This window comes from Bos javanicus, chromosome 2 (genome assembly GCF_032452875.1).
Source record: "Bos javanicus breed banteng chromosome 2, ARS-OSU_banteng_1.0, whole genome shotgun sequence".
NCBI lineage: Eukaryota > Metazoa > Chordata > Mammalia > Artiodactyla > Bovidae > Bos > Bos javanicus.
The window spans coordinates 85,319,369-85,337,150 of record NC_083869.1 but is presented as its reverse complement, the minus strand read 5'-3'; the positions used below and the strand labels follow the sequence as shown (position 1 = coordinate 85,337,150).

General features: G+C 36.8%; 1 protein-coding gene across 5 annotated transcripts in view; it reads right to left on the bottom strand.

Moving 5' to 3' along the window:
* The window catches only part of CCDC150 (coiled-coil domain containing 150), a 90,863-nt gene that overhangs the window by 65,621 nt on the left and 7,460 nt on the right, over positions 1-17,782 (bottom strand). For 2 of the 5 annotated variants that reach the window (XM_061440797.1, XM_061440825.1), the window contains exons 1-8: positions 17,672-17,768; positions 15,719-15,882; positions 13,094-13,314; positions 12,799-12,977; positions 10,369-10,437; positions 5,533-5,649; positions 4,075-4,204; positions 1,230-1,273 (exon numbers count right to left, since the gene is read on the bottom strand). In XM_061440797.1, coding sequence (XP_061296781.1) covers positions 1,230-1,273; positions 4,075-4,204; positions 5,533-5,649; positions 10,369-10,437; positions 12,799-12,977; positions 13,094-13,314; positions 15,719-15,882; positions 17,672-17,704 — 957 coding nt within the window. In that variant the 5' untranslated portion in view covers positions 17,705-17,768. Of the gene's footprint in view, positions 1-1,229; positions 1,274-4,074; positions 4,205-5,532; positions 5,650-10,368; positions 10,438-12,798; positions 12,978-13,093; positions 13,315-15,718; positions 15,883-17,671; positions 17,770-17,782 lie in introns of those variants that run through there. The other 3 variants (XM_061440834.1, XM_061440806.1, XM_061440816.1) reach the window with 2 other exon arrangements.

Below are 17,782 nucleotides of genomic sequence, written 5' to 3'. Positions count from 1 at the left end.
TCTGTGAAAAAAATGTTCCCTTTCAGATGAGGGAAGGTGACAGGGATGTGAGTTGTGGGATGGTCTACCTAACCAGTACTTAAGTCTAATGGGGATGAACAAAGTCTAAGTCCTCTTCCTTCACTTTTCTAGTTTTCCAGAAGAAGCATCAAGTAAACATCATATAACATCTACACCATGAGACTGATTTAGAAATATTTTAAGATATAAAGGTAGTAACATTTATTTCTATCTTTTTTATTTTATTGTAGTAGAATACACATAACAAGATTTATCATTTTAACCACTTTTAAAATCTTTTTAATGAAATGTCTTTTTTAAATTGAAGTATAGTTGATTTAACAATATTGTTAGTTTTAGTGATTCAGTTATATATAAATGTTATATATTTATTCAGTTATATATAAATGTTATATATTTAGTTATATAAAAATGTTAATATATATTAACATTCTATATTATATATTAATGGTTAATTATAAATGGTTAATTATATATATAATTCTATATATAACATTGATACTATATATTATATATATAATGTTAATATATACAATATATACATAATATATATATTATGTTTATATTATATACACGCATATTATATAGTAATATATGTATATATAATGTATATATATTATGTATACAATAATATATACATATATAATAAGAATATATATAATAATATACACATTCTTTTTCAGATTTTCCCTTATGGGGGAAGGGTGGGGAGGGATAAATTAGGAGGTTGGGATTAACATAAAATAACAATCAAAAATGACCTACTATATACATAGCACAGGGAACTATACTCATTTTTACCATTTTTAAGTGTACAGTTCACTTAAAAATATTTACGTATCAAGTTTGTTTAGTTCAGCAGTATTAAGTACATACATTCATGATACTGAGCAGCCATCAACAAAAATAGTTAATATTTCTTACATATTATTAAAAAAACTTCATTACAGTTCATTGACAATAGGTATAAAATGCAAATACATCTTATTTTTGCCAATTTACCTTTTTTCAAATTCTAATAATCTGCATGAAATAATTTATTTAATAATATCCAGTTGATAACAGTTCTGGATATAAACTCATATACACTGAAACTTTTAATAAAGATTTTAGAAGAATCAGAAGGACTATAAACCAACATGAATGAGGAAATATTACTTAGTGAAGAGATGAAAGAAAACCTCTGTACTCTAAAGCTCTAAATTTACCTTATTTTCTTCAACCAACTTGGAAATGATGTCGTCTCTAGAAACTAAAGACAAAAAGTTCACATAACTAAGATGTTAATAACTTACAACTATATTGAGATAACATGGTATTTTTTCGCCTGAGAAATTTTCATTTTTTAAAAAAGATTTTTAGTCTGTATTTTGCAGAAATAAGCAGAACGCCCGTATTTCTATCATGTTTTTATAGACTTGAAACTAAATCATGGAAAACTAGTCCACAGTCACATGCAATGGTAAATGAGGCCACATTTTGCTCAATACACAGATAATGACAAGTTTCTGAGGGATTTCAAGCCGGCGAGGCAAACGATCAAAAGCTGTTTTGTTAGATTACTCTGACGAAGACTCCATAAAAACAGGGAGATCAGTTTAGTAGCTGTTGCAGTAACCAAAGTGTAAAACAATGAAAGCGGCTCTAAAGTAATGACAATGGGAATGTAGAAGAGTAAGCAGAAGATTGTCAGGACTTGGTGACTGACCAGTGAGGCGAAGGCAACAGATGAGTCAAGAAAATTATCTAGTGTGCCGCCCTGGACAGCGGAGTGGATGGTGGATCTAATGAAATACAGAATTCAGGGCAAGCAGCAGGTTTGGGAGATATAATGAGTAATAATGACTCCAACACTTAAGCTTTCATCATGTGTTTTGAGGTATTTGTAAGGTATCTAAATATAGATGATTAGTTGGCAGTAAGATACCATCTGGAACTCAGGAGGATGATTTGAGGTGTGTGTGTGGGGGTGGGGGGCGATTTGAAACCACTCAGAGAGTCTGTATATATAGTGAAGAGAAAACCAAAGACAAAAATAGGCAAATAGTTTGGCATTTCCTTCTCTAGGGGATCTTCCCGACCCAGGGATGGAACCCGAGTCTCCTGCATTAGCAGTCAGATTCTTTACCACCGAGCCACCAGGGAAGCCCTTGATATACTAGTAGCCAAAATACGTAAACTCTTCTGAGATTAATATTTGGCTTCACAGAAAATTCATAAAGATCTATTAATTTTGTCACTTAAGTATTTAAAGCCAGAAAAATTATAAAACATATAAAAATTCACATTTACGATATACTCAGGAAAAGTATACTTCTTGAAATTGAGTTCAAGACTTATTTTAAATAAAGTCTAATTTAACGTATGTGAAGGATCAAAAAGGTAAACTATATGATCTATCTTGGAAATCCACTACTCAAAGAAAGAATCAAAGTTTATTCTATTTAGGAGAACAATGTAATCACTTTAGTGTGTGTGTATTCATGCACACACATATACACACACATATATATACATATTTATTGCTAATAATAAAAAGGTACATTTTAAAATCCATTGAAGCAAATATCTAAAGGCATTCCTTTTACTAATCTAGTTATAATAACTATCAATATTTGTATTTTTGAGTAATAAAATTGCATGCATGTAAAACATCTATTATTCAATATGAAGCATATAGCTGGTATTGAGACAGGTCTCTTTTTCTTTATGTTAGTTTGAATTACTGTTGTTCTAATCTTAATGTTTTTAATGGTCTTTCATATATTCTTTAAAAATTCAAAAGGAAAGCATTAATCTATCAAGAAAGAAACATTTTTTAAAAATCACTTAATCAGAAGGACAACTAATATAACAGAAAGATCTGTATTTTAGTCCCAGCTATTCTATTTATTGGGGGTCCTTCAATATACATCTTTTATTCTTCTGTAGAATGAGGTATATTTTATCTTTCTCACAAGTTTGCTGTAAGGCTCAAATGGGATACTCATAGTATCATAAAATGTAATTGTGTTTTTTTAAGTATGCAATCATAGGAAGACAGAAACTTATTCTGGAGCATTATCAGTGAGAACTTCACAGAATAATTCACTACTTGACAACTATATGGCAAAAGAGTACCTTCTGCTAAAAGCAGCAAGTAAAACCATTAAATGGATTACTCTTTGCTCTATTTTTTTTTTTTTAATTTCATTTCTCTTTCCTCACCCTCATTACAGCCACACTGTAGAAGCCGCAATAACAAGAACATTGGGTTTGGAGTTAGAAGATCCAGTTTAGGTCTCACTTCACTATTTATTCATCCTGTAACTCTGGAAAGTATAGGTAGTTTTGTGTATTACCTGAGATAATTTTTATGAAAGCCCTATTTAAACCATGAAGTGTTATTCACTTGTGAGGCACTGCACTGGAACTCTGATTTCTACAGTGAGATCTCTTTGAAAACTGCCTTTATAATTATATATTAACAAACAGCAGTCTGATAAAGGATGTTGGATTGGAAGAAACATGTCTCCAAGCACCCTGGGATCAAGTCTAGACACTTCCATTTTCTAGCTTTGCATCTTTAAGGACTCTTTAAAAAAAAACAAATGTTAAACAAGTTAATCTAAGCTCTGTCTATAGTACCTTACAACCATCCATTTCTACAAATATAAGTTCACCAAAATAGACTGATAACCTGAAGAATGGAGAGTCTGACATGATAAATGGTTAGAATCAGTAACTCAGCAAGGATTAATGGCCTCATTCTCTTATTAGCACTCTATAACCCAACATTCAATCTAGATAGCATTGAATAGAACCCAAACAGTCCCAAGTCCACAAACAATTAAATAAACTTGGTAAAAATCTAAATAATTAGTTTAAAATTAAGAGGGTCAAATTCTAGTTTCTTCCCCTCAGTGCCATGGACAGAAAGAAAGTCAGCAATTTTTTACATTCTGTGGGAATACCAGTATCACTGGCCACTACAAGAATTTGGAATCTTGAAAGCTTTTGCACAAAATCTCAACAAACTAACAAAAGTGAAGTTTCCAGCATCCGTTTTCATACCTAGGTCAGACTTGAGCTGTGAGGAAGCGGTCTCCAACTCTCCTTTCTGTTGCTGCTCCTGTGCCAGTAGTTCCTGGGTGGTCTGAATAGAACTGCGTAGGGCAATGCAGTTCTCCTGCAAAATTTGCACCTGAAATTGTGCAAAAAAAAAAAAAAAAAAAACTCCTTTTAAGCTATCTTACAGCACAGGTGTAAAGCAGATTTTCTGAACGTTACTGGAGGAAGAAGCAGGATTTTTATGTTCAAGATCTCAGCAGAGTACAGCATCCTACAGTGGGGCCATCCAGGAGACACAGCAGGCACCAGCTCAGGACCAACTGCTGAGCACTCGAGATGTGGCCAGCGTGAGGCACGGAACCTTTACTTTTATTTAAACTAATTTAAATGTAAATAACCACATGTGGTTACTGGCCTCTATATTGGCAGTATAAATTATAGCAATAACGGATCATTTGCAAATTCCTTAAGTAGAATCCTTTAAATAATTCCACTGTTAGGGACAGTACTGCTTAAAATAATAAACATTACATAATCTAATTATAGGTATTAGGATCTGAAGCTACTGATTGCCTTGGGTGCTTGTAATTTAGAATCTCCTAAATTAACTCCTGGAGTTGGTGATGGACATGGAGGCTTGGTGTGCTGCGATTCATGGGGTCGCAGAGAGTCAGACACGACTGAGCAACTGAACTGAACTGAACTGAAATTACATATGCGTGAGTGAACTTGAGTGACAAACTCAGTCATGTCTGACTCTTTGCGATCCCATGGACTGGAGCCTGCCAGGCTCCTCTGTCTGTGGAATTCTCCAGGCAAGAATACTGGAGTGGGTGGCCATTCCCTTCTCCAAGGAATCTTTCCCACCCAGGGATCAAACCTGGGTCTTTGGCACTGCAGGCAGATTCTTTACAATCTTGAGCCATACATATAGGTACTTCAAATAACAACTTTTGGAGGCAAAAATATTATGCTAAAATAGATAACGAGAACTGAAAACAGCCATGTAAACACATTCCTGATTACTTGACTTACTGGTATTCTTTGCTTCAAATGTCAGCTCAGTTTAATCCTTCTTTTCTATCTACATCATGTACATATAATACGAGACTAGGGCAATACCTTCCAAAGTCAATTCCTGGAACACAGAGTATGTGGTAGGGGAATGATTCCCTCCCAGGAGCTAACAGTTCACCTCTATAAACCCTGACACATAATAACTTCTTTGTCCTTTGCTTCCCCATTCATAAGGTAAGAGTATTGGACTGAACGGCATTAGAGTGCTTATTTTGGACTAAAATTTTTTAAGTTGTAGTAAGAGTGTTAATAGCGGATTACTAAAGGAAAGAATTTAATAAATCTAGAGGAAATAAGCAAAACTATAGGTTTGTAGCCAAAACACGGGCTTTTCCCTTTTGGTTTCACTTCCCCAACATAAACAAGGAGAGAAAATCTCACTACCTGTTTCCGTTCCACCTCCACTGTTGCTTCCATTTCTTGTATTCTCAGTAGCAAGGCTGATCCAGATTTCTCAAGAGATTCCCGTAGGTGCTTCTCCTGGGACAGTTGTCTCCTTAGCTACAGAGTAACACTGCAGTTAGGTGAGACCAAGGGAACTTCACAGCAGTTTAACAAAGATCAAAGTCACCATGAAAAGTTTATAGACATACCATCTCACTTCCATTCTTCATACAGTTATGACTGCCCAAAAACATGTTTTTGTTTCTCCCTAATGGTTAACTTTCTAAGAAATGCAGGGTCAAATTTGTTACCCTCACCTTCCTACTATGTAAGTCTGTTTTCCAAACTGCAGTCAAGACTCATTTGTAAGTTGCAAGAAGCATTTGAAAAGGTGGGCAAAAAAGAACACAAAGAAAATACTGGAGCACACAGCAAGTAGTGAGTACCACTTCATGAAACGTCTGTGTATGCTGCTGTGTAAAATATGTCAGAAGTTTGAAAAACACAAATACGTCTTATGTATTTTCTGTATTTTAACTCTATTTTTCTATAATTTGATTTCTTCATCTATATATGTGTATGTGTTTTTTATCCCATAATATTATAACCATTTCTCTGAAAGCTGTTTTAATTATGTATTGGATTTTTTTGTGTTAGAATTTAAAGATCAGAAAAAATAATGAAGTAGTTGCTAAGTAGCAGATAAAAACAGCATTCAAGAATTTGGGTACACTGATCTTATTTCTATCCATAAATGACTATAAGTCAGATAAAGATACAAAGAAGGTTAAGTTTTTTTTTTCCTTCTTTCCAATTCAAATGGAAACTGAACGTGGCACTAGTGGTCAATACAGGAGACTCCGGTTCAATTCCTGGGTGGGGAAGCCCCCTGGAGGAGGGCATGGCAACCCACTCCAGTATTCTTGCCTGGAGAATCTCCATGGACAGAGGAGCCTGGGGGCTGCAGTCCATGGGGTCGCAAGGAGTCAGACGTGACTGAAGCAACTGAGCATGCATGCATTCCTTTTATAAACTGATAATAAATTGAAAGAAATTCTATTTTTAAACCCCAGTAAAGACAACTTGAGTATATTTTATAACTCTTTTCTACATTGTACATATGTAATTTATAAGTGTCTTTTTGAAGGACGGTGTAGTTTACAGTTTTAAAGTTTTTTAAAGTGAAAAGGATGAAAAGTATGTTGATATGAAACTGTTACAAGATAGACTGTTTTGGAAATGTTCTATGATTTTCTTAACATACACCTAATACTGAACATCTGGACATTTCCAGTGTCTTGCTATTCCATACTGCTCTGCTGAACATGATTGCGAATAAACCTTTCACTGAATTGCTCATTATTTCCTTGAGATAAATCCTACAAAAGGAATTACTAGGTTAAAAGTATAAACACTATTTTAGACTTTTCATACATTTTGTAATTATTCTTCCAATCTTACTTTCTTATCAGTAGTATTTGGATAAATGCCATCAGCACTAGAAATTATCACATTCTTAAATCTTTGCTAATCTAATAAATAAAAGGCAATATCTTAATACTTTTTTCATTTCTTTGGCTCCTAGTGAGATTAAAATTTTCCAATATGGTTATTAATTCTTCACATATTTTCTGAACTGTTCTCATCCTTTGCCCACTGATTTTGAGGTTTTCAAAGTCATTTAAAGTTCTTTAAAAGGTACGATATTAACTGTCTAATTTCATTGTTTTGTTTTTTTACATGTATAAGATTTTAATTTTTATATAGTCAAACCAACTGAGCTTTTAATAATCCTGTTCCTTCAAGTTTCAAAATTCCTTCCTTAACCAATGATCAGTTAAATATTAGTTTTATTTAAGAATGAGTCATAGTTTTTGCCTTTGGCTGTACTTTTCAGGTTCTATTTTAGTATCAGATTACAACCACTTTATAATTTAAGAGAAGCATCATATACTCTTCTAAGCTCTACATCAAATTATACAGTATAATTTGCTCAAGATATAATTTAAGTGCCTTAGAAAAGGAATCTTTATTTGACAATTATACTACTGAGATACTCATTCCTAAAGCTTTATTAAGGGCAATCAGTTAATCTATTTCATGTTTATCAGAATCAGATTTTATATATATATTTATCTCTTAGAAAGGATATATACTGCATTTACTCTATTCTTCGTATAGCTCTGTTATGGGTTGAACTGTATCCCCCCAAAATCCACATGTTGAAGCCATAACCCCAGTATCTCAAAATATGACCATAAATGGAGATAAAGCCTTTAAAGGGTCATTTCAGTAATGAGGTCACTGAGGTGGGCCCAATCCAACGTGACTGGTGTCCTTATAAGAGGAAATCTGTACACAGAGACACCAGGGATGTGTGCACAGAAAAAAGACCATGTGAGGACACAGAGAAAAAGGCAGCCACCTGCAAGCCAAGGAGAAAGGACTCAAGAAAAAACCAAGCTTGCTGATATCTTCATCCTGGACTTGTTGCCTCCAGAACAGTGAGACAAAAACTTCCATTGTTTAAGTCTAATGTGTGGCAGTGTGTGGTAGCCCCAGCAGAATACATCCTCCTTGCTCCACATACCCTCAAGACATTCATGTTTGACTCATACAGTCCTTCTTAGGTCCTCAACAAGTTCAACGAAAATTCAAGATTTTACCACAGCACCAAGAATTAAGACTTTTCCAATAAAAAAAACAACACTAAGTGGCAATCCAATGGAGAAAGGATAGTTTTTTCAACAAATTGGTGTTGGATCCACTGGACATACACAAACTCATATAAAGAATCTAGATACAGACCTTACACCTTTCACAAAATTAGCAATTCAAAACCTAAATGTAAAATGCAAAGCTATACAACTTCTAAGATAATACTGCAGAAAAATCTAGGTGACTATGGGTTTGGCAATATTTTAGATATAATTACCAAAAGTATAATCCATGAAAAAAGTGGTAAGTTGAACTTTATTAAAATGAAAAGCTTCTGCTCTGCAAAAGACACTGTTAAGAGAAAAGACAAACTATGGATTGGGAGAAAATATTTGTAAAACACATATGGATAAAGGACTGGTATCCAAAATATAAAAGGAAGTCCTAAGACTCAACAATAAGATTAAAAAAAAAAAAAGGCCCAGCTGTAAATGGGGAAATGGTCTAAGATACCTCACCAAATAAGATAAACAGATGGCAAATTAACATATGAAAAGATGCTAAATAATCACATTATCAGGGAACTGAAAATTAAAACAAAATACTACTATACATACACCTATTAGAATGGTAAAAACTCAAAACACTGGTGAGGATGTGGGACAGTAGGAACTCTCTTTCATTGCGGGTGGAAGCGCAACATGGTACAGTCATTGCAGGGCAGGTTGGCAGTTTTTTAGACATCTAAACACAAGCTTACCATAGGATCCATCAATCATGCTCCTAGGTATTTATCCAAACAAGTTAACAACATGTCCCAAAATAAAAAAAAGACCTGCACATGAATGTTTATAGCAATTCATGATTGCTAAACTTGGAAGGAACCAAGACATCCTTCAGTAGGTGAAGGGATAAACTTTGGTACATCCAGACAATTGATTTTTCTTCAGTGATAAAAATAAATGATCTATTAAACAATGAAAAGACATGGAGAATTTAAATGCATATGCTTAAATAAGTGAAAGAAGGCAGTCCAAAAAGGCAACATATTGTATGATTCCAACTACAGAGACAATGAAAACATTGGTAGCTGCCAGGTGCTTGGGAAAAAGAGGGTGGTGGTGATGAGTGTGTAAAGCAGAGGGTATTTTTAGGGCAGTGAAGTGAAACTCTTTTGTATACTGTAATAAATTAAAAAATGAAACAATCTAAACTGTGGACTTAGTAATAATGTATCAATTCTGGTTCATAATCAAATATAACAAATCAAAGGCACCAGACTAATACAAAATGTTTAATAATAACAGAAACTCTGGGGGTGGGGAGAAAGGGTATATGGGAACTCTGCCTATGTGCAATTTTTCTAAAAACTTAAAACAGCTCAAAAAAGTCTATTAAAATATCCAAAGTATTTTTTTTAATGTGAAACAATATATTCCAGCAATGAACAAGAACGCTTTTGTCAGCAATTACTGATAAATAAAGCACTTCACATAAGAGAATGTTCCAGATATAGCTACACTTACCACCTTAAGCACACTAAAATTTATAATTTTTAAAATACTATATCTATTTCTGTTTTGTAGAACAGAATATTTTAAATATAATTTGATCCTTTTGATTTGGACTAATGTCAATTATTCTGTCAGGGGATACTGAGGTTTTTAGGACACTGTCAGGGTGTATTGAGTTAGTAATTCTGACTCTTCCCACTGTTTTCAGCTGCAGATTTTTAGTCCAACAACTTTTAGTAGCCACCTACTTCATAATTCCAATCTGTTATCTACTTAAATAGAGGCTGAAAGTTATAAGGTAAAATTAGATGAGCAGACTTATTAAAAGCTTTTTATTTTAAACATTAAGTTAATGTAAAAGGTCTTTGTGTGAAGGGGTCCACTAACTAGTGGACGGGCAACTGCATGAGTTCCATGGTTACTGTTTCCCTCCTGACTCAGAGAGCACTTATTTTTTATTTCAGTTTTTATGGCATTATTGAGGTGAAAGGAAGTCTTAATGTCATATTAACGCAGGTATAACTTCAAGCAGCATATTTTAAAAATCTTCCTGATAGTCACATTTTCTTCTTCAGTGGTTTCTTCTCACTCTATTCACTTTCTTAACTTCCCCCTCTACAGTTCCAATGCCCCCTCCACCCCCTCAGCATCCTTTTTACCTTACCTCTTGAATTTTAAGGTTCATTTTACGTTTCGTGGTCTTCAGTTCCTCTTCAATAATAGCCGCATTCTTCTAAAAACAGAAGTAGAAAAGGTTCTAAAATCTGATAGGAAAACTGTCCATAGGTATATAAAATCTAGACTTTTGAGGGAAATCTATAAAAGATATTCTGACTACAGTTATAAATACTTCTTAATATGAATCTAAAGAAATTATTACAATGAGATATTTAAAGTTATTTTATTACTTTGATTCATGACTTCTATCATTTTCCCTTTTAGATCATTAAAAAATGATTAGTCACAGGTACCTCCTGTGTTAAATTCAATCATCAGAGGAAAGAAAACCTGGTAACTGCTAGATATTTTTCTTATGGGATATATTCCTATTTTTTTTAAAGTACTCTATTTCTCCTAAGGCTTCCCTGGTGGCTCAAAGGTAAAGAATCCGCCTGCCAAGGCAGGAGACATGGGTTTGATCCCTGGGTCAGGAAGATCCCCTGGGGAAGGAAATGGTAATGCACTCCAGCATTCTTGTCTGGGAAATCCCATAGACAGAGGAGCCTGGCAGCATATAGTCCATGGGGGTCACAAAAAGTCGGATACAACTTAGAGACTAAAATAACAAACATCATTTCTTCTAGCCTCAGATATGCTTAGGAGTTGAGGATGAAAAACACAGCTTTCACTATTCATTCTTTCATAAGATGTAAAACCTCAGAGTCATCTATGCCTTCTTCCCTACCTTGAGCCCCTGCCCAATACTATATTCCAGCATACCTTTCTTTTCAAAATGCCACAACTGTAGTTCAGACCTAATACGGCCTATGCCTCAAATAATGCAATGGATTCCTAACCAGTTTTCCTGTCTCCAGTCTCTCCTCCTATAATTGATACTCCATACCAGGGACCCCCAACCCCTGGGGCCATGGACCAGTACTGGCCTGTGGGGTGTTAGAAACTGGGCTGCACAGCAGGAGGTGAGCATTGGGTAAGGGAGGGAAGCTTCCACTGTGTCTATAGCCGCTCCCCATCACTCACCTTACTGCCTGAGCTCTGTGTCCTGTCAGATCAGCGGCAGCATTAGGTTCTCACAGGAGCATGAACCCTACCATGAACTGCACATGTGAGGGATCTAGGCTGCATGCTTCTTAGGAGAACCTAATGCCTGATGATCTGAGGTGGAGCTGAGGCAGTGGTGCTAACAATGGAGAGCAGCTGCAAATACAGATGATCAGTAGCACAATCAATGTGCTTGAATCATCCTGAAACCATCCCCATGGAAAAACTGTCTTCCAGAAAACCATTCCCTAGTGCCAAAAAGGTTGGGGACTGCTGTCCTATACTATTTCTGGATTAGTTTTCTTATTTTCATTATGTCACTTTCTTATCTCTGGAGAAGGAAATGGCAACCCACTCCATTACTCTTGCCTGGAAAATCCCATGGACAGAGGAGTGTGGTAGGCTACAGTTCATGGGGTCGCAAAGAGTCGAACATGACTACACTTTCTTATCAAAAATCTTAGTCACTCCCCCAAAGACCAAGCCCAACTACTTGATTACTCTTGATTTTGAGATCCTTTATGAAGTTAGCCCTAGCTGATTTCCAACTTACTTCACACAAACTGGTGTGTCAGGCACACAAACACTCTGGTCAGGCTAGCCTATGCCTCTCCCCCTAACTGCATCCAGCAGAAAGATGCAGGTTCAAATCTGAGATACAGGAATAATACAGGGAAGTGTGATCTCAGAGAAGTGACCTCTCTCTGGGCCCCAGTCCTCTTATCACTAACATAAGGACAATAATACCCTAACCTGGAGGTTTTGCAGAGATTAAGCAAAGTAACATGTTTTAAACAAAACAATCTCTGTTATACTGCCTGGCCTATGGAGGGAAGACAAATTTCTTTCCTTAGTCTTTATTTTTTGCTGCCTCTGTGAGTGCTCTTTGAAATGTCTACACCTCTCTGCTTTACCTTCTAAAGGTTCAGCTCAGGTCCTGTCTCTTCTTTGAAGCCTAGCCTAATCTGTTCTAGACAAGACATGTACATCTTCTTAAACCCACCTGAACATAAAACACTTAGCTGGCAATACTGGCTTACATTTGTCCTATGTTGTCCTTTAGTATTTCTTATACCCTTATTTTTCCTCTTTAGTATCCTGCTGTGCCTTCTTCTCCAAGGAAGCATATAAGCTTTTGAAGAACTCAGACTCCCTCACACCTCTGGGTCTTCAAAAGTCGCATAGAAGAGCTCTATAAATATTCAGTTACTAATAGCACACAATGCTTTACACTGTCAATGGAGATAAATTTCAAATGTCAAGAATCCTCACATCAACATCACCTATTTTTAAAAGTCAGTTTTTTGGGTCTGTTGCCTTCTCCAGCTAACACATAATGGTGAATTTGTTATCCAGAACTTTGGACACAAACCTTTGTCTCAGAGGCAATCTCCAGAGTAGCAGTCAACCTCTGCACCTCGTCTTGTGCTTTGTCTTCCTCCTCTTTTACATCTCGCAGTTGCTGGCGCAAATTCATCACTTCCAGTTGCAACAGCTTGAGGTCCTTGGAATGCTCCTCCTGTATTGTATTCAGTCTCTCCTTCAGAAAATCTACCAGACAGGACAGAAGGGTCATCAAGCAGCTTAAAGAAGGTGAGGAAAAGAATCACAAACTCATCAAGCACCCACACAGGACCAAATTTCTGGTGATTCTCTTCTCTCTGTACCTGTTTTCTGTGGGTTCAAATCCTTTTCAGTTTGCAGACGGAAGATGTTCATCTTCAAGGACTGGATGAGACTTTCCAGACGGCACATTCGATTGACCAGGAACTCACAGTTTTTCCACAAAATATTTGTTTTTCCTGAACAAATTATCTCATTCTGGATAGGTCTAGTGATGTTCTGGCTTACAGGTTGTTCTAAACATTCTGGAGTTTCCAACTGGCCCCTGGACAAAGATGCCAATATAACAATATTATAAAGTAATCCCAACCATTGAGTTAGAACTGGACATGGCACAACAGACTGGTTCCAAATAGGAAAAGGAGTATGTCAAGGCTGTATATTGTCACCCTGCTTATTTAACTTATATGCAGAGTACATCATGAGAAACACTGGGCTGGAAGAAGCACAAGCTGGAATCAAGATTGCCGGGAGAAGTATCAATAACCTCAGATATGCAAATGACACCACCCTTATGGCAGAAAATGAAGGAGAACTAAAGAGCCTCTTGATAAAAGTGAAAGAGGAGAGTGAAAAAGTTGGCTTAAAACTCAACATTCAGAAAACTAAGATCATAGCATCCGGTCTCATCACTTCATGGGAAATAGATGGGGAAATGATGGAAACAGTGACAGACTTTATTTTTTGGTGTTCCAAAATCACTGCAGATGGTAACTGCAGCCATGAAATTAAAAGATGCTTGCTCCTTGGAAGAAAACTTATGACCAACCTGGACAGCATATTAAAAAGCAGAGACATTACTTTGCCAACAAAGGTCCATCTAGTCAAGGCTATGGTTTTCCCAGTAGTCACATACGGACATGAGAGTTAAACTATAAAGAGAGCTGAGTACAGAAGAATTGATGTTTTTGAACTGTGGTGTTGGAGAAGACTCTTGAGAGTCCCTTGGACTGAAAGGAGATCCAACCAGTCCATCCTAAAGGAAATCAGTCCTGAACGTTCATTGGAAGGACTCATGTTGAAGCTGAAACTCCAATACTTTGGCCACCTGATTCGAAGAGCTGACTCATTTGAAAAGACCCTGATGCTGGGAAAGATTAAAGGTGGGAGGAGAAGGGGACGACAGAGGATGAGATGGTTGGATGGCATCACTGACTCAGTGGACATGAGTTTGAGTAGGCTCTGGGAGTTGGTGATGGATGGACTGATGGACAGGGAGGCCTGGTGTGCTGCAGTCCACGGGGTCATAAAGAGTTGGACACGACTGAGCGACTGAATTGAAACTGAAACCACTGAGTCAATGTTGCATTTCTACTGAGAATAAACAGTAAGTTCTTTAGTTAACAAATATCTGATAGCCTCTGCAAACTTAACTATAGAGAGAACTATTAGGTAAATCCCATAGACAGAGGAGCCTGGTGGGCTAGAGTTCATGGGGTCACAAAGAGTCAGACATGACTTAGCAACTAAATGACAACAACTAGGTAAAGAGAATGAGACCAGTATGGGATGGGTAAAAATTACTGACATTTTAATGGTTGTTTTAATCTGGATTTTTCATAAACTTGCTTTGTATGTAAAAACAAGTGATACATAAAACATGCTAAATGCTAATTCTATAACATAAAATTAAGAATTAGTTAGCATGGAGGCAATATACTCACATCCTTCTTAGAAAAATTTTTAAACAAAGACATAATAAAAATTCCTATTTTGTTCTAACATACTCAACATTGGTACAATTTTAATCTTTTAACTGCTCAACAGTTATTTACTCTATAGGTGCTGTAACACCAATCATGCTAATTTTTGATCTTCATAAGAGACATTCAGGAAATATATATATGTAATTTTAAAGAAAATCACACCAGTAAATTCAATATTGGCTGTGTAAGCACCCATATTCTTCAGGCCTTTAACAATCTAACTTTTAATGGGAATAACTTCTTCCATAGAACAAAGGAAAAACACAGTTCTTTTTTTGAGTACTTCGTACTCTTGCCTAGAAAATCCCATGGACGGAGGAGCCTGGTAGGCTGCAGTCCATGGGGTCACTAAAGAGTCAGACACGACTGAGCCACTTCACTTTCACGCATTGGAAAAGGAAAGGGCAATCCACTCCAGTGTTCTTGCCTGGAGAGTCCCAGGGACGGGGGAGCCTGGTGGGCTGCCGTCTGTGGGGTCGCACAGAGTCGGACATGACTGAAGTGACTTAGCAGCAGCAGCATTCTAAACTATGAATTTCTTTTTTAAGACTTAAAACCTCTCTTTTAATTTATCATAAATCTGGAAAAAGAAAATACAGATCATATTAATGGCATGAATCAAGTGAGATGTTCATCTTAACTAATTTCAAAGTCTATTTTTACAAAAAGTATCAAATTTTTTTATAATTATGTAAATAATTACATTTGTTTTTAATCAAGTATTGAATATAACACACTTATATAACACACTTTGAATACCTGTTTAGAAGTGGTAGTAGCTCTATTATAGGAGGACAACCCTTTATCTTGCAAATATTTTCTAATTAATATTCTATTCATAATGGTTATTTCTCAATTCTTTTCTAAATGCTTATTTCAACTGCCAAACCATCCATACTGTGACTCCTTATTATAACCAGTGAAGCAAAACTCAACCTACAGGGTTCATTTTTCATTTGCTACCTTTTGTCACCAAAGTCCAACATTATTAGGTCATCCCTCAGAGAACTGGTCTGTTCTTCAACTATTCTCATCCTTTGCTGAAGTACTGTGAATGTTTCAGAAGCTGTAGCATTGATGCGGGTTGGAGAGAGGACTGGTCTGGACATTGTAGTTTCCATATGCACCTGAGAATAAAGTTACAATATTAGTGTAGTTGATTATATTATCGTTCAAGATAGCAACTGCCCCTTCCTGTGGAGGATTGTATATCCCTGTCCTGTTTAGCTTGGAAATGGCCATGTATCCTGCTTTGGTCAATGAAATGTGGGTAGAAGCTTTAAGGAGCTCCCCCAAGTGGCTCAGCCATAAAGAATCCACCTGCAATGCAGAAGATGCACAGGAGATGAGGGTTTGATCCCTGGGTCAGGAAGATCCCTGGAGAAGGGCAGGCAAGCCATTCTAGTACTCTTGTCTAGAAAATCCCATAGACAGAGGAGCCTGGCGAGCTATGGTCCATGGAGTTACAAAGAGTCAGACACGACTAAAGCAACTGAACAGACACACATAGAAATTTTAAGAGCCAACTTGTCATCAGCTCTTTCTTTTCCCTTCTCTGTAAGATGAGCAACATCCCAGATATGGCCTTCTCCATAGGCTTAGATCCCAGAGTAAAGATGACGTGAGCAGAGCCGTGGCCCACGCATAGTGTGAGTGAGCAATAAACTTACGTTGTTATAAGCCACAGATTGTTGGGTAGTTTGCTACTGATCACAATCTATCCTGTCTGCTACTATTAGACATACACTAGGATCTACAACTTGGCTGAGGGAGTTATTACCTCTTTCATTACCAGCCATTTTCATTTTAACATGTTGCCATCCAAACTTTCTGATAAAAACAACTCTGCAGTACTTGGACCTCTGAGCTGCTGCTGCTGCTAAGTCGATTCAGTCGTGTCCAACTCTGTGCGACCCCATAGACGGCAGCCCACCAGGCTCCCCGTCCCTGGGATTCTCCAGGCAAGAACACTGGAGTGGGTTGCCATTGCCTTCTCCAATGCAGGAAAGTGAAAAGTGAAAGTGAAGTCGCTCAGTCGTGTCCGACTCTTAGCGACCCCATGGATTGCAGCCTACCAGGCTCCTCCGTCCATGGGATTTTCCAGGCATGAGCACTGGAGTGGGGTGTAATTGCCTTCTCCGGGACCTCTGAGCAGTTGCCATAAAATAGATTTATCAAATACCTTGAAGCAGTGACTTTTAAAAATAACTTGCAAACTAACTTCATAGCAAAGACTCTTCTAAAGCTACTGACATCAAATTACCAGACTCCTCCCTCAAGACCACACAAGAGTAATTGGGAGTAGTGACACTACTCGTTCAGGTATTAATTACAGAAGCAGAATTAACTTAAAAGCATTCTCACCACTGAATCACATTTCCAAAGTTCAATGACAAGATCAGTGGTAGAAACTTTAAGAACATTTTCCTGTAACTCCATCCTGTACAGACATTTCTACACTGAACAAACTGTAAACCTTAACCATCACTAGCAATACTGTACCTATGAGAATGTGCTCACAAAGGCCCCACTTGGGATATTATTAACACATCTTTCTCTCCAGCTTGGTGTGTAATCACATACTCTCTCTTCTCCTTACCTCCCAGGCAATGGAAGTGGGGACTACCTCAGGTTCAAGTCACTGAAGATGGTCCCCCGGAACCAATGAAGGAATTAAGTAAGTTTTAAAATTGATGGCAGGATTTAAGAACCATGGCGGGGGTGGGGGCGCACTGTGGAAAGACTGAGCTTCTTGCCAACGTAATATTGTTATAGCCATTGAAGACATTTTTTCATCATAGAATTACCTTCTATCTTTCCCCTACAGGTCTCAGAGAAAGTCTTTTCTATTTCTTTTTACTTAAATAAAAGGAAAACACTTTATTGAGGAACGTTATTGTTTAGTTGCTAACTCACATCCAACTCTGTGACTCCCATGGACTGCAGCATGCCAGGCTCCTCTGTCCTTCATTATCTCCTGGTATTTGCTCAAATCATAGTTGACAAATATGAAATTGAATATATATA